This window comes from Engraulis encrasicolus, chromosome 12, assembly GCF_034702125.1.
Source record: "Engraulis encrasicolus isolate BLACKSEA-1 chromosome 12, IST_EnEncr_1.0, whole genome shotgun sequence".
NCBI classification, from domain to species: Eukaryota; Metazoa; Chordata; class Actinopteri; order Clupeiformes; family Engraulidae; genus Engraulis; species Engraulis encrasicolus.
This window is the reverse complement of record NC_085868.1, coordinates 32546670-32571350: the sequence shown is the minus strand read 5'-3', so window position 1 is coordinate 32571350 and position 24681 is coordinate 32546670. Positions and strand designations below refer to the sequence as shown.

At 42.2% G+C, this 24681-nt stretch overlaps 1 protein-coding gene across 2 annotated transcripts; it reads left to right on the top strand.

Annotated features, from left to right (window-relative positions):
* Positions 1–3190: 3190 nt before the first annotated feature.
* Positions 3191–23437, top strand: lims1 (LIM and senescent cell antigen-like domains 1). Of its 2 annotated transcripts, XM_063212055.1 has the most exons (11): positions 3191–3340; positions 7346–7505; positions 7780–7846; positions 10401–10521; positions 11690–11839; positions 13656–13806; positions 17399–17491; positions 19452–19500; positions 20256–20331; positions 21742–21876; positions 23166–23437. In XM_063212055.1, exons 1-11 carry the CDS (start codon positions 3312–3314, stop codon positions 23278–23280), a joined length of 1146 nt encoding a protein of 381 aa, XP_063068125.1. In that variant the 5' UTR covers positions 3191–3311; the 3' UTR covers positions 23281–23437. The 2 variants fall into 2 exon arrangements, with proteins under 2 accessions (XP_063068125.1, XP_063068124.1); XM_063212054.1 differs by lacking the exon at positions 21742–21876.
* The last annotated feature ends 1244 nt before the right edge of the window (positions 23438–24681 follow it).

Sequence of the window (24681 nt, the reverse complement as noted above, 5' to 3'; positions counted from 1 at the left end):
GGCGCCAAATGTCTTGGGTGCAACAGTAACGCCTGAAAGTCCCACAGAATTAGAGTGCCAAGTGAAATAAAGCATTTACATTGACAATGATTGTTCACGGGGAGTCAGTATGTAAACACAATATCAGCTGTGCTCAGTCAGATGTACAATGTTATGCCTACAGAAGACAATTTCTTTATGCACAATAAGGAAAGGATGGACAAGAACCGGACCTGTCTACTTCTTCGTTGTAAAAGCCCTCCAAAAAGCAAACCGGTGTCACAGACTATCTGGTATCCATAACAACTGGACCAACGGTGATTGATCGTAGGTAAATGCCACTCTTCATTTAGATTCATAGAATTTAGTTTTTACCAGTCGCCACATGAGATGGCACCAAGAGCAATGACATTGACCCTAAACCTTACCCATCCCCTACCCTTTTGGAACAAGAGTCATATTCAGACATGATGTACAGCTAAGAAGACATCTGGGGTTATGGTGACACCAGATAGTCGGTTACACCAGTTTCCAATTGACAGACCGATACACAGACATAGCAATGTACAGTATCTTCTCAGCACAAGGTGCACTAGGATGGTGGCCAGAGTTGGCATTGCATGCTGCTCATTTGATCTTGTCATGAACATTTACTAAATAAGCACCTACTATTTACTAGTATGACCAAAGTACAGTACGTTTTGCGGTTAAAAATGTCTATTTCTTATATAATTCAAAATGGCAGACATGGAGGAGATGCATCTTTTCATGCATGAAAAGTGCAAATTTCTCGGTCATAATGAATACTTGGAGGGTGGTGATAAGCATTTGTTAAAAATGTAACATTTGTGAATGGGCGGCATGAATTCTTATCTGGAAAGAAACAGCAAAAAAAAACGTACACAGTGCACCTTTAAACAACTTTGCACTCTACACTTCCTTCCAGTCTGGTTAAGTGGCCCCATCTCCTTGCAATGCAAAGTGGATTCACTTAGCATTTGATATTGAAATTGCAATCTATTAATGTCCTAATGCCATCTGGAAAGTATAAATGGTTATTCATGAACAACAGGAGTTGTGTTTTTAGTTTACCCATTTCGTGACAGCACATCAATGCAGAAGATGGTGATTCACTGCAACTAATATCTGAGTGCACAGTAGCTTTTGGAAGTTACGAAAGATGTTGGCATACCCATGAACAGAAAATATTTCATTAAAGGACTAAAGAAAATAACATTTGACATTTTCAGGATCTTAGGCTACTGTAAATATGTTTGTCTTCTGACACTCTAATTCAGTGCTAAAAATGGCATTTTGCAAAATAATCAGACTGAATAATGTGACCATCTCATCCCAGCAAACCACCATGCAGAGTCAAAACTATCCCCCAGTTTATTCTATTATTCTATCTATAGGCCTATATCTTGTTTTCTTAGATGAGTTTGCCACCCACTGGTGGATTGAGGATAAAACATCTGGCTCGCTGTTTTTAAGGTTTTGGAAATGTCCCTTGACTCGGCTATGTCTATGAGATGCATGCGATTACTTTTTAGGGGCCGACACAGAGAGGGACCCAACATTGATAGACATAAGCCTACGCACCCAACATAGACAGTTTCATTCTAATGGAAATTTTCTATAATCATCAATCCAACTGTGGAAATTTACATCGAGGGCTTCTGAAAAGGAAACCTAGTTTTGTAGGCCTATTTCTCACACGGAAAACATTATTAGAAAAAATATATAAATCTATTGCATTTGGATTAATGACATTTCGATATCAACCTCATTGTGTGTGCGTGTGCGTGCGTGCTTGCACAAGTAGGTGTGTGTGTGTGTGTGTGTGTGTGTGTGTGTGTGTGTGTGTGTGTGTGTGTGTGTGTGTGTGTGTGTGTGTGTGTGTGTGAGTGTGTATGTGTAGAGTAGTAGAGTAGAGTAGAGTACTTTTATTAATCCCGAAGGAAATTAAGGTGTCTGTCAGCTTACATAAATACACAAATCCAAACATACACAAAGAGCTTATACACATAAATGCACATTACAGTAAAAGTATATCGTCACACACGCTCTCTCTCTCTCTCTCTCTCTCTCTCTCTCTATCTCTCTCTATCTCTCTCTCTCTCTCTCTCTCTCTCTCTCTCTCTCTCTCTCTCTCTCTCTCACACACACACACACACATAGGCCTACATACACACATCCTCTCTCTCTCTCTCTCTCTCTCTCTCTCTCTCTCTCTCTCTCTCTCTCTCTCTCTCTCTCTCTCTCTCTCTCTCTCTCTCTCTCTCACCCCCCCCCCAACACACACATATTGTCACACACATTGTCACACACACACACACACACACACACACACACACACACACACACACACACACACACACACACACACACACACACACACACACACACACACACACACACACACACACACACACACACACAAGGTCCTTGTAGGGCATCATGTTGCATACATACACACAAAAAGTCAAGATAAACATGTTCATCAGTACACATAAAAGATCCAAAGTAGTTCTAAGTATTGTGCATTGTAGAAGTCCCTCAGTTTAAAAAAAAATAATAAAAAAAATAAGGCAGTTCACAGTAGCTTTTCCAGTGGTTCAGTGTGTGTGTGTGTGTGTGTGTGTGTGTGTGTGTGTGTGTGTGTGTGTGTGTGTGTGTGTGTGTGTGTGTGTGTGTGTGTGTGTGTGTGTGTGTGTGTGTGTGTGTGTGTCCTAATAGGAGTTGAATGTTTTTATGGTAGGATACTTTTCCATAGGGCTAATTATGACTATGAGGTGCAATCAATCATCCAAGCAATAGGCTACAGCAAATAAAAAATAATTAAAAAGTAAACAAATAAACAAACAAATAAATAAAACAAACCTTACCGAATAGAACTCATGCTAAATCTGAAATGTGATGCACACGGAAAAGTCTATGCAGCCCTGTAATGTAAACGTAGGCGGCAACACACTTGGGGGTTTGCAATAACGCTGTGGTTTTAAGTACAAACGCAGACGATACCTACATCTGTCTTTGATTGGTCCGAGTGCAAATGGCTGATACATCTCTTTTTAGTTCACGTAAACAGATGAATTAATGCATAAATAGCAGTGACATTGGGGGCAATTATCCCCTAATTACATGATAACCCACCCAACCCATGTTTGGGCGTTCAACAACTTGTTGACACTCCCTAACGATAGGGTGGTTCTTCCAGCTACAACTTCGAAGACGAGGGGAATCTGCCCGTCCTTTTTCTCAAGTATCTAAGAACACGGACTGAGGGTTGACTCGCCAAAACATTTTTCTGAAGTTGTCGTTAGGAGGGGATGCTGGGGGTTGCAGATATGACGGGCAGGTAAGTGTTGCTACAGTGCAGCGCTGGCTGAGATGAGCTTGGAAAACATTTTCGTGTATCGTTAGCGAAGCCTACCCAATAGCTTCCAGCTAGCGACTGATGGCTAGCTGAACCATTAGCCAGCTCAACACTTCTCCTAGAAAAATCTAGCCATGTCATTTAAGCGAATATATGGAGACAGAAACACTTTATTATTGCTTAACTTATCCATCGACTCCAGCATATTATGGACCTCTCATAGTAGGCTACTCTGTTTTACAGCTGACCAGATGGTAGCCTACTGTCAGTTTTCACACCTAGAAAATCAGAGACCCAGCCAGAAAGTTGAAAGGACATTAAAATTACGCATTCCATTCCTACATGACCATAGTTCTACAACGTCAGCAGACATGATCTCATTTCTCACATGATGGCACGATATCATACGAATACAGCTATATTTACTTATCCAACTAACCTGGACTGTCGGTAATAAAGTTATCTTTGGTACAGTAGGCTATACACAGTGCAGGGTTACACCCAAACAGCGCGCTCGGGACACTGATTTCGCTACGGAACTTTGGAAATGGAAAGGGGGGTGAGGACTGTTCAGAAGTCTATATAGTTTATCAGTCCCATGGTGCATTTGTTACTAAAAAGAAATGAAAAGAGAATGGAGAATGTCGGCCGTTGAGTTTTGTGTTGTTAACTAACATTCCTGACATACTTGATGGCTGTGGGTGGATTTCAGATGAGTTCCCTTTTGGGACTTATGGAAATAGCCCGTTTCCTGTCCTGAACTCTATCCCCATCCCCGGCCAAAATTGGAGCAACTGAAAGCTTTCACGTCGCTGCGTTTACCGCACACTCTGGCTGTAGAATGTTTTGACAGGGCCAGTCAATAGAACGTCTGGGCTGGGTCCAGCTGTCAATATAGTTTGTCTCAAGTGCCTGTGAAGTTGTAAGGTAGCATATGTCGCACACCAGTGATGACAGCAACTTGTCTTCTGAATTTCCAGACACACACACACACACACACACACACACACACACACACACACACACACACACACACACACACACACACACACACACACACACGCATGGATGCACAATATTTATTCATATATTCATAAAGATTGAGATAAAAGTAGGCAGGAGCAGGAGCAAGTTAGTGAGCAGTCTGTGCTATCTCTCACATCAGCTTTTCTCTCAGATGTGTTTCGTAGTCAGCTTCTGGTGGGCTCTGGGCCATAGGGCCAGACACGCTGTGAATAATGACAGCCATCTTGACCAAATTAGGAGACTTGGGAGCAGCGTAGGTGCTCTGTTGCTGTAGCTACGCTTCAACACTCACACTGTCCACTTATGATGTCAAAGGGGTGATATGTCATGTGTACATGCGGGGAAGGGCTGTGAGTGGGAGTGATTCATATCTCCTAGTTAGTTTTAGGCCTATATACAGTGTGAGTCGGAGGGAGGGGGATAAATTCTTGTTGGCTGGTGTACTGAGATTTTAAGCCTGTTCGTCCCTTCAGTGGTTTTGCGTTTGTCAAACACACAGTCTCCGCAAAAGTTTGGCTCAGAGATATGCGTGCTGTTATTGGAAGTACTGCCTAATTACAAACTTTAACGAAAATTGTGAAACTGCACAGACCTCTGCTAAAAACATACACACTTGAAATTCAGCTGTGCTGTAACTTAAAAGCCAAGAGTCTGAGATTTTTTTTTGTGGTAGTAGAGGCACAGAATTGAAAACAAAGGTCAAGGTCTGATGTTAGCCAACCCAAGAAGTCGTCTATTTCTTCACTTTATTCCTTAATTGATTGAAGAATATAAATCTTGTAGGTGTTTTTTTTGCTGGTAAGCCACTGTCACTCACACAGTGAAAGTCAAGCGAAAGTCAATCGAGGTGAAATGGCACATAACCTTGGAATCCATAGCCTAGGTATTACGGCAGCCTTAGCCTTACGTTTACACGTAAACATAGGTCTAGAATGCGCATTTCAAAACTCCCATTTGGCCCTGCCGTGGTCTGGCGGTGGGGCGCAGGGTTGCTGTGCTGGCGACCTGGGTTTGGTTCCGTCCCGGGTCGTTTGCCGGTCCTTCCCTGTCCCCCTCTGTTTCCTGTCTCTCCGCTGTCCTGTCAAAAGTGAAGGGAAGGTAGCCCTGAGAAATATATTTCACAAAAAGCACTCCAATATAGGGGAATAAAACGCACAATGGAGCTTTTATTTGTATCCACATGTCCCATATTCACACATAAACGGATCAAAAAATATCCGCATAGGCCTATCCACATACGTGTCACCAGCACCTAAGTGGCAGCCAGAGCAGCATAGAGTTCAGAGCCTTGCTAGCTCTATTATATAAAAAGAACATTGAAATTGGTCAAATGTTGTGCCACCATCATTTGTCTTTGCTTTGAATTCAGGCACACTTTCTGCCACCTTTTAATACGTAACGGTCTCTTGTAGAGATTCACTTTGTTGCTGCAATTTCTGCATTAGTTCATGTTTCAATTATTTGTCCCTTTGGTCTCTGAGTCTGCACTACTGTTCATGTGCACCCTGTCATGATTATCATTATGGGCTATCTATCCTGTGCTTTGAACTTGACCGTGATCATTGGTGGAGACTTAAGCAAATGTAGAGACTTGTGTTGCGTGTCTGTCTGTCTGCCGGTTTGTCTGTCTGTCTGCTGGTTTGTCTGTCTGTCTGTCGGTGGTGAGGCAGTGTGGGTGCTTTCTGACTCATGGGGTGTGGTGTGTAAAGCCTGTCTGTAGGTGGACAGGGAGGCCACTTTTTGCTATGCTTCATCTTGACTGTCGGTCAAAAACGAAACAAAATGTCTCATGGGCGCTTTACGTAGCCTTGGGTCACCCCTCACATAGGTGACAATGCAGAGCTGTGGCACTAGTCCGGACTAGATGATGAGGGGAAGACTTCCTTCTTTTGTAGGCTGCGAGTGGCCAGACTTATCCTCCCTTGACCTTGTGTGGTAACATTCACATCAGGGATGCACTGATACCACTTTTTTGAAAACCGATACAAGTACGAGTGCATTAATGTGTGCACTTGCCGATACCGAGTACCGATACCGATACCTTTTACCACCAACATACAATGAAAATAAATGCATGGCCTTGTTTTTTCCACCTGTGATATTTTTTATTGTCCATCCATTTCCATGTAGATTTAAATGTCAGTAAATGTATGAGGTGGAACTTTTTTCCATGCTGCTTTCAAGTCCACAGAACTTGACAAGATTTTGCATCGTTTTGTGTAACATCAGTATCGTGCCTGGTATCGGCAAGTGTTTGACGAGTACGATGAGCAGTATCTGTGCCGATACCTGATACCAGTATCGGTATCGGTGCATCTCTAATTCACATTAAGGGTTCGTTGTTTCCATTATGCTGACTCCCGTCCTCGACTTGTGCTTGCGGCCTCGGGCTTTACGTGGTGCCCCGCTTTGGAGGAGAAATCAATAACGTTTCCTCGCTATCAACCTAGCTAACAACTTTAAGGGGACTTTTCCCCCTTACTACACCATCCCGGTTGCAAACGAGAAAATTACCTTTCAATTGCGCTTAATGCCAGTTATTGAGTTAAACTTCTGTCGTCAATGACATCTTGACATTGTCACGAGACCAAGCACTTGGGGAGGATGGGAGGAAGGATATTGGAAAGGTCCCAGAGAGATTGTGGTGGCTTGTAGCAATAACACTGCTAGCATTTTGTATTATATCATCTCTCACAACAGTTGGTAAGGGAACAATCATGCGCTACGCCAGCTTTCTTGAGCACGTGCTCAATGTGGTCTCATTTTTGGTCATATTGACGGTGCATGTCAGTGGCGCGTGTTCACCATAAAATTACAAAATGCTAGGGAACTCTAACCATGATTAAAAAATAATAATCATGATTATTGAGCGTATTCATCTGATCACGATAAACACGTTTATTTTGACAGCCCTCCTTGATAGTAATGCATACAAACCTCTCTCCCCTCCTGTTCCTGCAGTAACATGGCCAATGCCTTGGCAAACGCGGCGTGCGAGCGCTGCAAGGCTGGGTTTGCTCCGGCCGAGAAGATCGTCAACAGCAATGGTGAGCTGTACCACGAGGGCTGCTTCGTCTGTGCCCAGTGCTTCCAGCAGTTTCCCGAGGGACTCTTCTACGAGGTGAGCTCATGTCTTTGAATATGGCATCTTTGCTCTGTAATGTGACGTATCATTTTGGTATACAGTACATTTTTTTTGTCAACAACAACAACCTTGAATGAAAAAAATGGAGAAAAAAAAGTTTGTAGCATTTACTAACATGTTTAAGTTCTTAATTATTCTTAAATCAGTTTAGAGCACAGGAAGAATATAAAACCTCATAATATATAATATATTGTGTTTTTTATCATTGCATTTCATCTCATTTTTTCCTCTCTGTCTTTCCTTAATGTAGTTTGAGGGCAGGAAGTACTGTGAGCATGACTTCCAGATGCTGTTCGCCCCGTGCTGCCATCAATGCGGTAAGTGAAAAGTTTAAAGCACTTTAACACCTATGGGGCACCTAAGGCACGCCCTCCACTTCCTGGTTCATGGGGCAATAAGTTGCAAAAGAATTTAATGGAAGTGAATGAGGCTAGTCGTGGTGGATTTGTGGTGCATAGGTGGGGGTCCAAGGTTTGGATTGGTGTCGAAAAACCACTCATTTCAAGCCCAGTAATTATTTTTTGACTCCCCATGCCCCATGAACCAGGAAGTAGAGGGCATGACTTAGGTGCCCCATCGGGCTTGAAAGTCGCCCCCTTAGTTCTGCATTTACGGGATCGTAGCTGAACATCTCACAGCATGGTAGCAAGTAAATATCTTCTGATTCCAGTCATTATATGCGCTGGGCTACATATTTAAGGAGCTAAATTTAGATTGTTCATGCAGAAGTATCAATATTTTTTTCCGAGGCCTTCTGTATGAAAAATGTGAAATAACACACCCTTCTCAATCGTTTGGTGTTTAAGAATTATACAAAAAATATCAGAAACAAAATATGTGAAGCCCATGGCACAATTCAAAGGGGATCAAAATATCATTTTAATACCGCCATTGGATTACATGCTAATTTTTTTTTTAAATCAAACGCTGTGAGGTCCCATGAAATCGGAGGATGTGACATCACTTTCAAGCCCTATAACCCAACAGTTACTGTAGTGTTGCACTACCTATGCTGTACACACAATTTGCGTTATAGAAACTCCATTCAGATGACCAGAAGAGGGCAGTGGTGAGCAGGTTGGCTCTCACCTTGTAGCAACAGGCTCTGGTTTACGCTGAGAAATATAAGATCACCTGTCTTGGAGCAACTCAGACGCGTACATTTTAAATATTTAAAGGTGCAAAGCTAAAAATTCGACATGGCGTCTGTCTCCATCAGAGTTTCAACTAATAATAATAATAATAATAATAATACATTTTATTTTTTGAGCGCCTTTCAAAATACCCAAGGACACTTTACAATCAAAACAAATACATAACAGCAGAGAAAAAAAAATAACAAAGCTTCAGTGAATTAACAATAGGAGAGTAATTAAAATGCAAAAATAAAATAGAAATAAAAGTAACTTACAAAAAAAATAAATGTTTTTAAAATAAGAAAAAAGAAGTAGAATGCATTTGAAAATAAAAGAAAATGAGGGGGAAAAATAAATATGTAAAGTAAAAAATAGACTGATAATTAAAATAAGTGGAAGTGCCTGTCAGTGAAGTTAAAAAGCAGAAGAGAAAAGGTGTGTCTTTAGCTTAGATTTGAAAGTAGATGGTGTAGAGCATTGACGAAGTGACAGTGGAAGAGAATTCCAAAGTTTGGGGCCAACAACACTAAATGCCCTGTCGCCCATGGTGCGCAGGTGTGTGGAGGGAACTGTAAGGAGGAGTGAGTCAGTGAATCGTAGTGTGCGGGTGGGATTGTATGGGGTGAGGAGACTTGTGATGTAGGAGGGTGCAAGGTTGTGCTGGGCCTTGTATACGAGGAGGAGAATTTTGAAATGGATACGTGAATGGATAGGAAGCCAGTGTAATTGATAGAGGATAGGGGTAATGTGATGCCAGGGTCTGGTGTGTAAGTAATCTAGCTGCTGAGTTTTGAATGTATTTGAACTAAGTCCTAACTCCGATGCTCTGGTTTATATTTCTCTGACTGTCTGAAGTAGGAGTTCAGCGGGGGGAGTATTGTTGAATATAAACACACGGCACAGCAGCTTCACTGTTATCATTCCTTTGGTCCTGGCTGAATGCCATAGCAGCTGTTTTTTCTTTTCTTTGAAATAGAACCCTGGGGTGAGTTTCTCAAAAGAGAAGTTGTTAGCCTGTTAGCAACTTTGGTAGTTGCCAATGGGAAAATGCATTGAAAACAGCAAAGTAGCTACTGTAGTTAGCAACTTTGGTTTTGAGAAATTCACCCCTGACTTGCTATGGAGTAGCATCCAAAATCTCATGTAAATGCAGTTGTGTGTGTGTGTGCGGGATGGGTTCCTTATGGTTAGCAGCACATTAAGGTTAAGAGCGCTTGTGGATGTGTCATTTAAATAGAAGTGACACACACGTCCATGCTACAGCCTGCTTGTTATTGCAGCAGACTGACATTAAGACACTAACAAATTTGTCTGGCTGTGCCGGCCTGCATTCTAATGTGTATCTCTCTGCCACTTTCTTTTTCTGTCTCTGTTGCTGTCTCTCTGTCTGTTTCTGCCTCTCTCTCTCTTTCTCTTTCTCTCTCTCTCTCTCTCTCTCTCTCTCTCTCTCTCTCTCTCTTTCTCTGTCTCTGTCTGACTCTCGCACGCACACACACACACACACACACACACACACAACATGCATGTATGTACTGTACCTGTATGTACATAATGCTTGTAATAAAATTCTTATTATAATAACACACATGTATGTATGTACTATATGCACATAATGTACTCACACACACACGTACTGTATGTACACACACACACACACACACACACACACACACACACACACACACACACACACACACACACACACACACACACACACACACACACTGTCATACAGGAGAGTTCATCATTGGGCGTGTGATCAAGGCAATGAACAACAGCTGGCATCCCGATTGTTTCTGCTGTGACATCTGCCAGGCTGTGCTCGCCGACGTGGGATTTGTCAAGAACGCTGGACGGTGAGAGAGTTTCACTGAACCAGGACGTGTGTGTGTGTGTCTGTGTCTGTGTCTGTGTCTGTGTGTGTCTGTGTGTGTGTGTGTGTGTCTGTGTACAATCACCGGCCACATAGTTTTTTTTTTTTTCTAAAGATTTGTTTTGATATTTTACGACTTTATTGACAGGACAGTTTGAGAGGTAGACAGGAAGCGAATGGGGAGAGAGACGGGGCGGGGTCGGCAAATGACCCGGGCCGGGAATCGAACCCGGGTCGGCCGCATGGCAGACAAGTGCCCTACCGGTTGGCCATGGCAGGGCCTCACAGGCCACTTGAATAGGAACACCTTCATAACTGTTCATACAGAAAGTGTGTGTGTGTGTGTGTATGTGTGCGGGTGGGTGCATGTGTGTGTCCATATAGAGAGGTGTCTGGAGGTGTGATTAATGCCACACTTTAAAAGCAGGTGCTGCTTATTAGGTAGGGGGGACAGAGTTCGAGCTGTCTGGCCCGATGATATTTATAGGACGTGATAAAGTAGAGGCTTGTAGACTTAATCGTTTAACACATCCAGTTACCAACGCACTCACTCCATATACATTTACACCTGTTTGTCCAACTCATCTTTCTGGTTGGTGTTAAACTGTATGTGTTTATGACATCATGTGAGTTCTTCGTCAAAATTGGGTTGATTACCTCCGCCACGGAGGAAATGTTTTTTGGTCGCGTTGGTTTGTTTGTCTGTCTGTTTTGTTTGTCTGTCATCCGGATAACTCAAAACGTTATGCATGACATTTTGTGGAGTTGTTGGAAAACAGGGCAGAAAGACTTTAAAAAAATAGGATGTAACAACATAGTCAAATGTTCTATCAAACAGCTTCCTTGGCGGAAGTCTGCACTCTCTAAGTGCATTTCTAGTATTCATCATATAATGCAGATACTGGTAGTAATACAAGTAATATAGACGATATATTTAGACACATAGCTGTGCATGTGTGACAGGTGTCTATGTGTGTGTACGTGCATTATTGATGTCTTTCTTTAGTCATACAACATTTATATGACAGACTGAAAAGAAGTGACTTTATAGTCAGTAAATGAGTTTGTGTGTCTGTCTTGTGTGATTGTTCATGCATATGTATTCGTATGTACGTGTGTGTGTGTGTTTGTGCGTGCGGGTGTACTTTCAGACACCTGTGTCGGCCGTGTCATAACCGCGAGAAGGCGCGTGGCCTGGGCAAGTACATCTGCCAGAAGTGCCACGCTATCATCGAGGAGAATCCTCTCATCTTCAAGAACGACCCCTACCACCCTGACCACTTCAACTGCAACAACTGCGGGTCGGTTTGAAAAGTGTTTATATTTGTTTTTATATTATGTTCATACTGCATAGAGGCAAACTGCAACTGTGGTTCTTTTTTTTTTTTTTTTTTAAAGGCCTCTGTGAGTGAATTGAGATGTACAGTATTTCTTTTTTTTTTTGTACTATGAATGGCTGGTCTTAAAGCCTAGACCCAGACCACGTCAACAGTTTGAAAATGGTTGTGTGTGTGAATAGTTCATAGTGCTTTCAGAATGCCCCTGAAACTTGAAATTGACATTTTATATTGTATAGGGGCAAACTGCAACAACAGTGGTTCATCTTGAAAAGCTGCCTGTCTTTGTGTGTGACTGATGCACACTGTTGTTAAGACTTCCCTGGGAAGACTGGAGACTGACGTTTTATATGCTCTGTAGAGTCCATCATAAAGACTTCCGTAGGCTCAGTCCACTTCAGCTGCAAAAGCTTGGGGTCAGTCTGTTTGAAAAGACCAATGTGTAGGAATGGCCCATACCGCCCTAAGACTGCCCTGAGACTTGAGATCGACTTTTTGTTATATTGTGTACTTGGGGCCAACTACAACAACTGTTGGTCAGTCAGTTTGAAAAGGACATTGTGTGTGAATTGTCCACACGGCCACAAGACTGCCCTGGATCCTGAGGTTTACTTGTAGTATCATGTAGATCAGGGGTTCTCAACTGGAACAGTCTTGGGACCCACCATTTTCCACTCTCATTCGGTCGAGACCCAATTTTTTTAGCGTTCGTCAATTCAATGCAATTCTCAAAATGTAACCAAGACTCGAATGACTGGTTGCACGCTATCTATCTCGCATAAACATTCAGATTGTATCTATGACTAGCCTATCAACATAAAAGTTGTAAATTGTTGCAGGAAAAGTTGGATTTTTTTTATTTTTTAGAATTACTTTTTTTTTACACCAAGGCTCCGCGACCCACCCATGACCCCTCCGCGACCCACTTTTGGGTCGCGACCCACCAGTTGAGAAACACTGATGTAGAGGCCATCAGGCCAAAGACGAGCGTGTCTGGTTTTTTCCCCCATGTTTTGTGTTTTTGAGTTGGTGTAACTCTCTCAGTCACTCTGTTTACATGAAGTTTTTAATTCTGAATTAAAAATTCAGAATTAGATAGTTCAATCAAATTTACTTTGATCTTTCATTTAATTCCGAATTAAGAAGTGTCTACATGATGTTTTCAGAGTGGAATTAGGCTTCATTCAGAATTAAAGTGAATTAATTCTGAATGAAATGCGTCATGTAAACGTAGAAAATGTCTCTTGAACTGAGGAGAAGGGAATACCTGGCACGACCTTGTATTTTACATGTTTAAAAAAAAGAATGTGCTCACGTATGTGTTTTTGTGCGTTCAATAAGGGGTGTGTGTGTGCCAGTCAAGAGATGATCATCAATGCTGATGAGCTGAAGAGCTAAAGTGTCAAGTGAAAGAAAAAATAACTGTCCGTGCATGCATGTGTGCATGTTTCAGTTAGGAGCTGAAGTTGAAGGTAAAAGCTTCACTGAAGGGTTTCTACCCGAAACGTCACGGAAAAATAAAAAATAAGTGGGAGCAAAAAATCCTGGTTGTAACGGACATTTCTGTCTTTTATCAGTTAGGAGCTGACCACAGATGCCTGTGAGCTGAAGTCCTGAAGTGTATGTTAGAGTAAAGAAAATCAATCAATCAAGAGTTTATTGTCATTGTCAAAAATTGACAATTGTGTTTCGGGTACAATACTTAGTAGCAGCAAAAACTAATACAAAGTTTAGTACTCCTGTGTGTAACTCTGTGTGCGTGTGTGTGTCTATGTTGCAGTAAGGAGCTGACTTCTGATGCCCGTGAGCTGAAGGGAGAGCTGTATTGCCTGCCGTGCCATGACAAGATGGGCGTGCCCATCTGCGGCGCCTGCAGGAGGCCCATCGAGGGCCGCGTGGTCAACGCCATGGGCAAGCAGTGGCACGTGGAGGTCAGTACCCAATTAGTCTTTTGAAAATATATTTACTCTGTACTTGCTTGAATGTCGTCCCTGTAAGTAGAGTTAGTGGTCTGCAAATATATCGATAGAGCAGTATCCTGACACACTTTGGCCCTCTGTACGTTTGCTGGGAGCTGTAAATTACATGCGTCACCGTGAGCAACCGACTGCACGTGCTTGCTTTAAAAGCAGTTGACCAAGACGCAAAATACTGGCGGGATCATCCAGGGGGCAGAGAGCGCGCAGCATTGTGAGGCGGAAATTGGAAACACAGACGACAAGGAAAACAAAAAACAAAAAGAAGGGCTCTCTGGGCAAGGAAACGATAGGCCTAGGCTACTGCTACTGCTCCTATATTTGCATGCTCCTTTTTCAAAGTACAATAAGGAAGTATGATCGCAAATGTTTGTAATTTCGGACAAGCTCAATGAGACTCTTTTAAAAGTTGCTGCCATTGTCGTTTTCACCAGAAGCACACGCGTGGAACTGTGCAGTCTTCCTTATGATCGCCCCCAGCGAGTTTGAAGATATCGCACCTAACGCACGCGTTTGGCTGCTGCGTCCAACGCGCGCAAAATTGACATTAAATACCCATGTTAAGGCCCGCACAAGCATATCCTACAGCAAGCATACAGAGGGCCTTAGGAATACCATCCAAAATGTCATGTAAATGCAGTTGTGTGGGATGGGATCCTTATGGTTAGCATATTAATTATTAAGAGTGCTTGTGGATGTGTCACTTGCGTAGAAATGACACATCCACACAACAGTCTGCTTGCTGTCGCAGATGGAGCAATAGAGGGTGATGGTTGTTTTCACTGTGTACTGTACCAATGGCTCTGTCCAAAAATGAATTCAATTCAAATTGTGGTTTTAAACTTCAATGTTGTCAAATGACAACTTGCATCAAGTTGGCTTCTTTGTTTTTTTTTTGCTGAATTTTATGCAATTCATATTTTTGACGTTAGTGTGTGCACGGTTGTACAGTTTGTATGAGAGAGTTTTTGTTGTAAAAATATCAAAAGGTAGCAGCAGTGACGTCAGAACCATTAAAATGATTTGTTATGTTAAGAGTTGTGTCTCAAAGTTTGCAATATACCAGCATTGCAATGTAATATGATGACATTGTGAGAAATATGTGCGAACTTCTAGAGACTTACAGGTATCCCTATAGTCTGATCACACCTGCTACACAGTTGAATACACGTCTATGCTATATGTTTCAAGTCAAGTCGGTTTTATTGTCAACTTCTTTACATGCGCTGGTCATACAAAGAATTGAAATTACGTTTCTTACTTTCCCATGCAGACAGACATAGGCTGTGTCTCAAATGCCGCACTTGTGCACTTCGGGCACTGTTTTTCAGTGCCTAGGGCGCTCTCGCTGAAAATTTCAGTTGAGGCAGTGCACTGAAAGTGCCAGGATGATCCCCTAACAATGGCAGAAAATGCAGTGCTTGAATGATTAACACTGCACGCACTAAACGGTGGCCATGTTGACAATGACACGGAGGAAATGAGGCATTCAGTTCAATAGAAGAGTTTGGTCAACAGTCTCCTAATTCTGTAAGTAATGTTGATGGGAGACCAACCTTTACATGCCAACCAAAGTATTGTATGTGTGATTGTTGTCCTTTGGGGTGAAGGACATGAATATACAAGCACCAGACGCTGTGCATTGTAAACAGTAGCCAACTGATATTTTGGCGAGCTAATGCCATGCTCAGCCGTCACTTCCAGCAAGGGCACAGTGCATAGTGCTCAAATTTTTCCACGACACTATGCACTAAAGACCTCAGTGCACTGTGCACTGACTGTGAGTGCACTGACACGAGTGCAGCATTTGAAACACAGACATAGACTCTAGACTCTAGGTGTGGACATAGACAATTAGACAAAGACAGTGTACATACATTACACCTAGGGTACCTATACAATACCCATACAAACATATAAAGTGCAAGACTGGGACATACATAGAACATATATTAAAATGTTTTCTCGTTTGTAGCAATTTACACCGTAACCATTGGCACATGTTAATTATGGGATGCCCTGAGATAACATGGGTTCTCTGTATAAATTATTGTAACGAGCCTGTCATCGCTGCAGGGGGTAAAACGATTCTCGGGTCTCCGCTGGCTGCAGTCCAAACGATTACATCAGTTTTATAACGGCTCTACTGAGCTTCATGTTTCATTTCGGTCCTATTTATAAGTGCTACATATTTATACTGACCTCACCTCCAGAGAGCATGGTTGATGATCAAGTCAAGATGATGAAGTGGTTGTCATCTGATTTCTCCAGTTACAGTCTCACATTTCATTTAACTTGCCCTTGTAATCAGTAAATGGTGAACTTCTGACTTAGAAGTTTAGTTTCTTTCTTTCTTTCTTTCTTTCTTTCTTTCTTTCTTTCTTTCTTTCTTTCTTTCTTTCTTTCTTTCTTTCTTTTCTTTTTTTCTTTTTTTTTCTTTCTCTCCCTCCCCCTCTCTCTCTCTCTCTCTCTCTCTCTCTCTCTGTCACTTTTGTCATGCCAATATGACTGATTTCCACTGATCTATTTCATCCTTCAGTGTTTGCACACTCATGTCTATTCTCTGCATTATCCACTGCTCCCTTTGTCTTGCTGTCATTTTATGTGACTCCTCCTACACATTAGCACGCTTTTCTGTGTTTCTGGTTTCCATCTCTGATTCACCCTTGTCTTCCTTCCCATCTTCTCTCCCTCCCTCTCCCTCTCCCTCTCCCTCCGTCTATCTGTCTCCTTCTCTTGGTCTCCCTCTGTCTCCCTCTCTCTTTTCCTCTCTCTGTCCATTTCACGCCACCCTCCTCTCTCTCTCTCTCTCTGTCTCTCTCTCTCTCTCTCTCTCTCTCTCTCTCTCTCTGTCTCTCTCTCTGTCCATTTCACGCCACCCTCCTCTCTCTCACACTCTTTCTCTCTCTCTCTCTCTCTCTCTCTCTCTCTCCCCCCCCCCTATTGTTACCATGGCAGCACTTTGTGTGTGCGTGGTGCGAGCGGCCCTATCAAGGCCAGCCATATTACGAGCGGCAGGGCTATGCCTACTGTGAGCGACACTTTGACATGGTGAGGAAAAGTGGGGAAAGCACACAGCACGAGCACTATAAAGACCGTACGTGTATGTGTGTGTTCGAGCCCGTGCCCGCCCTGTCCGTATGCTCGCTGCTGTGTGCCCTGCGTCTTAACTGAATTCTGTGCCAGTGGAGGTAATACAGCTTCAGCTGTGAGCAGTGGGATGTCAAAAGTAAAAAGAAAAGAAAAGAAACACAGTGTCCTTCTAACACAGGTAACATATCCAAGTAACCAGTAGACATATGTACTTGTCTTCCAATCAGCTGATTGAACACTGGTTGGATCAAATTTGTCTATCTATGTCATTAGTTACAATGGAGTAAACGGTAAAACAGCTATGTAATATCATCTGCTAGTGTTTCATTTACGCCCGCACATAAATAAGCTTTTGCTTTTACTCTTGACACCACTGGCTCTGAGCTGCATGAAGTATAGTGTTTATTTGTATGGGTGTGTGTATCTGCATCTGTGTTTGTGTGTGTGCTTGCAGCATTTTGTGTGTGCTAAGTGTGAGAAGCCCTTCCTGGGTCATCGCCACTATGAGAGAAAAGGACTGGCCTACTGTGAGACTCACTACAACCAGGTAAACACACACACACACACACACACACACACACACACACACACACACACACACACACACACACACACACACACACACACACACACACACACACACACACACACACACACACACACACACACACACACACACACACACACTTCTTTTGCTCATATGCAGACACACTCATATACACACACTTTCTCACACTCTCAATCACACCACTGCCCATATAACAACAACGCTCCCCGATATTACTGATTGTTTCCCTAGTAGTGTTGCTTTAGTTGGGTGCCTTAAGCAGCAGTGAAGTGAACTCCATCTTTGGCTCAGCCAGGTCTCTGTGCTGAGTGCCCTCTCAAAGGGGACCAAGGTATGAATCCAAGACATGGAGAGAAGAACAGCGCTTGAAAAACTATGTCTCACATGACATGCTGCAAGTTTTCACAAAAGTCTCTGATGCGTAATGCAGTATATGCACTGTCTCTATGTCTGTCTGACGTTATTTGTTTGGCTGCCGTTTGTTTAGACCAGGACTCCCTGGCAGAAGAGACACTTGGTCTCAAGGGGCCATTCCTGTCTTAATAAAGGTTAAATGAAAATGTAAAAAAAAAGTGCACTGCAGTATCCCTACTGAAAAGCCTGCTTAGTGAAGCTCCTGTTTTGGAATGCAGAGACAGTGACGGTGTGTTTCGAGCATAGACAAGAGTGCATGATTTAGGAGCAGCATGTCAAAGAAGTTCTATTATTCATGAATGTTTTGTGATGCATGGTTTGCTGCTGTCAAGTATTTAAGTGGATTAAAAAAATCGATGAAACTTGTATTTTTATTTTATTTTTAAGAACATAGCCTGACAGTGTAGTCAATGTGAATAAAAGAGTAGTTTGATCCTCTGATTTAGTTGGATTGTTTTTTTTTTTTTTAAATGTTTTTGGGGGTATTTTATGAATTTTAACATAGATAGGCCAGCGAAGAGATGACAGGAATTAAGTGGGAGAGAGAGATGGGGTGGTGTCGGAAAATGACACGGGCCGGACTTAAACCTGGGTCGTCCGCATATGGTACGGTCTCTTGGTGCGCTGTGCCACAGCACCCCTAGCCCTCTGGTTTTGAACCCTGGTCTTCAGGGTACCAAAATGTGTCCTCTAACCTAGGGCTGCACGATATATCGAAAATGTATCGATACCGCGATATCACGGCTTGCGATACACGTATCGCAAAAGTTGTGCACGTAACGCAAACAATTTTTCATTTTTAATAACAGGGAATTTGGTGAGAAGGTTAAAAAATGCATTAAAAATGTTGACATTTTAAGTTGATGCTGTATATTAGCCATGTTTTTTTCCTAATAAAAAATAATGTTGGCAATAAAACATTGCTCTCAGTTGTTTTATACATGATAAAGTGTAGAATGGCAAGTAGAGAGGGGAAAATATATGTATATATTAAATATCGTGAGTAATATCGATATCGCAGTATACAGTCATATTATCGTGGATCGCATATTTTTCTAATATCGTGCAGCCCTACTCTGACCCCTGTGCCAGTATTGCAGGTTCGTCTGAGAATAAGCCATCCACTACTGACATGGCATCCACGGCAAGCTATTAGCGCAGTTACATTTACATTACATTTTTCATTTAGCTGACGCTTTTATTCAGAGCGACTTACATTTTACTAGTCTACTATCCCTGGAGCAATGTGGGGTTAGGTGCCTTGATCAAGGGCTCTTCAGCCATGGATGCAGGTGTAGGGAGAGGTCAGGTGGGATTCGAACCTACAACCCCCAGATTGAAAAACAACTCCTTAACCGTTAGGCCATGGCTTCCCCGTGACGAGTACAGTTGAGAGTAGTCATCCCATGTCCCTTCAAACTTTTCAGTCCAGGGTACCAAATCACTAGCCTGGTATGACCCGCCCTCAGTATGTTTAAAGGACCTATAATGCCACTGACTGATGTGTTTTTTTATTCTCCTGCAGCTCTTTGGCGATGTGTGCTACCACTGCAACCGTGTGATAGAGGGCGATGGTGAGTAGGGACCCTTGACCTTTATGACATCACTGAGCTCCATCTTCTATGCTATTCACTGTTTGATGTTTTGATTGTACTTTTAGTTTACATCAAAATCCTGATGATATTTTGCTATTATTATCTGTACAAATAACTGGTCAGTTTTACTAGTTTTATTTCAGTTTTTATTACCATTACTACTTACAGTATTGATAATTTGCAATGCATCACATAATGTATTGCTGTGTCATTGTGTTTGAATTTGGAACAGTCTGCCCAAAATATGTTGATTATTCCAGTGTAACCTCTGAGTTAAGTCCATCCATTCATCTACTCTGTAGATAAAGGACTAACTGTTGTCATGACAAGATACTGCAGGCATACCAATATGCAGACTTTTGTCCTCCACTTGTGCTTGTGGCATTGCATGTTGCTGACGCCCCGCCTCCATGGAGAAAACATAATAAAGTTTCCCCGCTGTCAGCCTAGCCACAACAATTTTTTGTTGCTCTTTTTGGCTGCTCTTCATTCATCATCCTAATTGTAAATGAGGAAATTACATAAGAGTTGTGCTTTTGCAAGATATTGGATTCATTTTCTGTCGTCAGTGATTTCATCATGAGGTCACAAGCAGGCAAGGGAGCAAGGAAGGATGAAAGTCTGCATATTGGAATGCACCCAGTGACTACTGCTATCAAGTCTAGTGTTTGTTGTGTAGCCTTAGCATTGTTTAGCTTTTCTGATATGTTTTGAATGTCATGTCCTCTCTCCAGTTGTCTCCGCTCTGAACAAGGCCTGGTGTGTCAACTGCTTCTCCTGCTCCACCTGCAACACCAAGCTCACCCTCAAGTGAGTTAAAACGCACACCCGCACAAACACACACACGCACGCACACGCACACACACACAAACACACACACACACGCACACACGCACACACACACACTCACACACACACAACACACACACACACACACACACACACACACACACACACACACACACACACACACACACAACACACACACACACGCACGCACACGCACACACACACAAACACACACACACACGCACACGCGCGCAAACAAATGACAAAAGAATGCTGAACTGTGCCCAGCCAGACCCAACCCTAATCTATCAGTGTATGTTTTTCCAATTTTATTTTATCAGTCAACACTAACCAAGAAAAATAGTATTACATCAGTGGAATACTACTCGCTGACACACACACACACACACACACACACACACACACACACACACACACACACACACACACACACACACACACACACACACACACACACACACACACACACACACACACACACACACACGCCACATATGGACAAGATGCTCAAACTGTCCTTGTCCCTCAATGATGTTCATAGCCGCTTGGTTGTAGAGTGATGAGTCATGTGAAAGTGGGAACACACCATGTGTCATGCTGAAACAGTCATCCCTATTTCCCTTCCACCCCTATTTCACTTGCACTTGCTGAAGTCTCAGTCTGACTAAGCACCGTCCTTCAGGCCCTTCATCAGCAAATCAACAGTTCCAAATACCAACTCATGATTATTTTCGTATCCTTCATACCTCACTTCCTGATTTGCCGATAATCTTAATTAGAAAGGTCAATATCGGAAACATTTTGTTCTTTTTAAAATGTCATAAATAGAGGTGATGGAAAATGGATGAATGAAGACAACCTATGGCAACAGATAGGTTAATAAATAAACAATAAACAATACATTTTTGTGTTGTACCTTGGCACTTAGTATGGCTATACTGTGTATGCGCATGTGTATGTGTATGTACTGTCGTGTCCAACTGTCTTTCCATCGTGTGGCCTGACTTGAACCTGACTTTGTACTTTCTGTGGGTCTTTGTCCATCTCCTTCTGTCCCCTATGCTCTATCTCCACCCTGAAACTACTTAATCCTTACGTAATTTCCATCTTTTTTCATGTGTGATTTTAATATTTTATCCAATTTAAATATTTCATACGTTTCCAATCACTAACATTTTTCCTCCCTCATCTTGTCGGTTTGGTCTCGTCCTTACTCATACTGGGCATGTTTTATTCTGTCTGCCCCTCTCTCTCGCTCTCTCGCTCTCTCTCTCTCTCTCTCTCTCTCTCTCTCTCTCTGTGTGTGTGTGTCTGCATTTCAACTGTCCTTCACCCCTATCCGCCTTTCCGCTCCGCTCTCCTCCACATGCTCCTCCCCCCGGCGGCCTGGCCGCTACGGTGGCCGTGCAGGGACAAGTTTGTGGAGGTGGACCTAAGGCCTGTGTGTAAGCACTGCTACGAGCGCTTCCCTGAGGAGCTGAAACGCCGGCTGGCTCAGCGCGAGCGCGAGGCCCGGGACAAGCGCAAGAAAACCGCTATGTGTCTGTAAACCTTTTCATGTCTCTTGCCCAAATCCCCCCCCCGCCCCCTTCATTTTTACTTCTCTCTCCTGTCTGTTTGTCTCCACTGTGCGTTTCTTTTCGCTCCTGTGTTGTTTGTCATCATCTACTTTCCACTTTTGCTTTACCCAAGGCCCTGGACAAGCGCAAGAAAACCCTTATGTCTTTGTAAACCTTTTCCCATCACTTGTTTCTCCCCTCCATTTTACTTCCCTCCGTCTGTCCATTTGTCTCTACTGTGGGCTTCTTTTCTCGCCTCTGTTGTTGGTTATCATCCACTTTTCACTTTTGCTTTACCTGAGGCATGGTGGGTTATTTTCTTTCTTCTGTATAATTGTGTCTCGTCCCTGTGCTGCTTTTGCATTTATTGCTTTCTGAGTTTTTTTGCCTTGTTCAAGGAGATTTTTCTTATTTGTCTGGCTTTGTTTTTTTTTTTTTGAGACTTGTAGAAGGCTGGTATTAGGGCTGTTGTTGTTTTCGATTTCCAGTTTTGGTATTGTTTGCTCAATTTGATTCTCTGAAATGCTGCTTTACCTCAGCATGCATGCCCTCCAATTGTAACAGCTGTTTGAAAAATGACACAATGCTTGGACTCGGCCTAGTGCACACAGCAGTCTTCAAAATGCAGACAAATAACCACTGTGTAAAGTCTGTTGAAATTGCTGTAGTTCAGTTACAGCACTTGCATTACAGGGTATAACACAAGACACACATGGAGGAGTAAATAAGACCACAAACAAAATGTCTAAAAAGCATGAATCTTTTCAGACATGGTTGCCTACCATCTAGCTGAAACGTATTTTTCAAATTAAAATATGCATACAGTATATATATATATATAATAAATATTATGATAATACATTGAATTCGTATAACTTCTACTATCTTCTAGCTTTTACTTCACAGTCTATCTAAGGCCAAACATATCAGCATGTGCTTTTGTGTACAAATACGGACGCAGAAGTGACAAATTATCCACAGCCAGTGTCCAAAGACATCAGTTTGTGTGTTTTGAGTCAGACTTGGCATGGTTTGGCCCTGGTTAGAAGAGAGATGACCGCAGCCTAGAGCCAGACATTAGTATGGCACCACACAGCGTGAAATGGCAATGGAAATATACAGCCCTTTCTTTGCAGGACCAGTGTAGTAGAACAAAAGTTAAATAGTTTAATAAAACAAACTGGCACTACATTTCTTAAGTCTTTTTCAATCACTGTGCTGCTCTTAGATTTATCTCTTACATTTGTTATTTTCTTCTCTTTTGTACGTTTCCAGAAACAAGTTTGTGGAGTTTGACATGAAGCCCGTGTGCAAGAAATGCTACGAGAAGTTCCCGCTGGAGCTCAAGAAGAGACTGAAGAAACTGGCGGAGACCGTGGGGCGCAAGTAGGCTGCCCTGCCACAAGGTGGTGCCAGAGCGCCACACTGCTCAGGCTCCTCCTCACCCAACCAATATATGAGGTGCTCATCATGTGAGGGAGAGAGACTAAGAGGACTCCAAAGTCATTCTGCATCAGCACTGCATTGAAAGTGAATTTGTTATTATTAATGATATTATTAGGTATATTTCTGAGGCAGGGCTGTCGCCTTCTTCACATCCAAAGCAAATCCTCTTCTAAAGTTGTAATAATTAAGGGATTACAGTGTAATATATCATGGTAGATTTCCATTCATATCACCAAAACATTTCTGGCAGTCTTAAAAGGAGTCGTTGATGACTGTTGAACTTAGCGCCTGGAAAAGGATGGGTTGTTAATGCTCTGACCTTCCTTTTGGCATCAATGGTGCGTTTTAAAGATTCAAGTTTACAGTTAAAGATGTGTTTTCATCAGTACATGTTGTATTGTTTTATATTTTTTCTACTTTGGTTACTTCACGAGTATGCTTAAAATAAGCTTGTGTCATATAATCAATTTAAGAGGCAGGCTGATACCAGAAATGTACCCTTAGTCTCTCTCCGAGTGATCAAACCTTTCTTAGTCCTAAGTGTCATTATGCGTCACTACAGTGTCTTGCTTTTTAATTTGAATTTGGAAATTGTCTACGGAAAAGTGGAGAATTGTCCACACATTTCTTTTGTTTGGTTGAAAAAAAAAAATCACTGTGCTTTTTGTCATTTTATTATGCCTTAAAACCACCCATGCTAATGTCTTTCCATTTCATAAATGTGTTAGCATATTGTGCCATATATATGAAAGATGGCGTCATGATAATGTCTTAAATCAACCTCGAATCTATTATGCCTTTTTGCTCTGAGCGCACCAAAGTACATGTGTGGTAGAAGTCTTATTATTCAACTCAGCACTGAATTGTCTCTCAGTAGCCCAAGTACCTGTCTTATCTATATATCGCCAAGTGTGTTGTGGCTTTATACATGAAAAGCATGTCTGGAGCTACAGATAATATATATATGTATAACCAAGGTTGACGTTTTAATTGGATGTCTATATCGCCACAGTCTTTCGAACTAATAACAGATCCACATCCTGCCTTACACAGTGTAGTATTGTATTGTTTTTGTAATGTCACATTATGTACACAAAGCTTATTGTACTTAAGAGTATTGGTTTTTTTTTGCGATTTTTAACTTTTAAATATTTTAGTATATGCAAACATTTCAATGGTGCACAGAGGTGGTGCACTTAACGGTAAGGGTAATTACCATGTAGGGCAAATCTCTGTGCGATACACCATGTGTTTAAATCAGCTGGAGATTCAGCAAGCTGCGTTTGAATCGGGGGAAAAGAACATTCTTCTTTCTTAAACTTTATATTAGTATGTGGGCTTTTAC

Coding starts and splice junctions, on each gene's coding strand:
- lims1 (XM_063212055.1), top strand. CDS start 3,312: ATGCTGGGGGTTGCAGATATGACGGGCAG. Junction 3,341..7,345: donor GTTGCAGATATGACGGGCAG/GTAAGTGTTGCT, acceptor CTGTTCCTGCAG/TAACATGGCCAATGCCTTGG. Junction 7,847..10,400: donor CCCGTGCTGCCATCAATGCG/GTAAGTGAAAAG, acceptor ACTGTCATACAG/GAGAGTTCATCATTGGGCGT.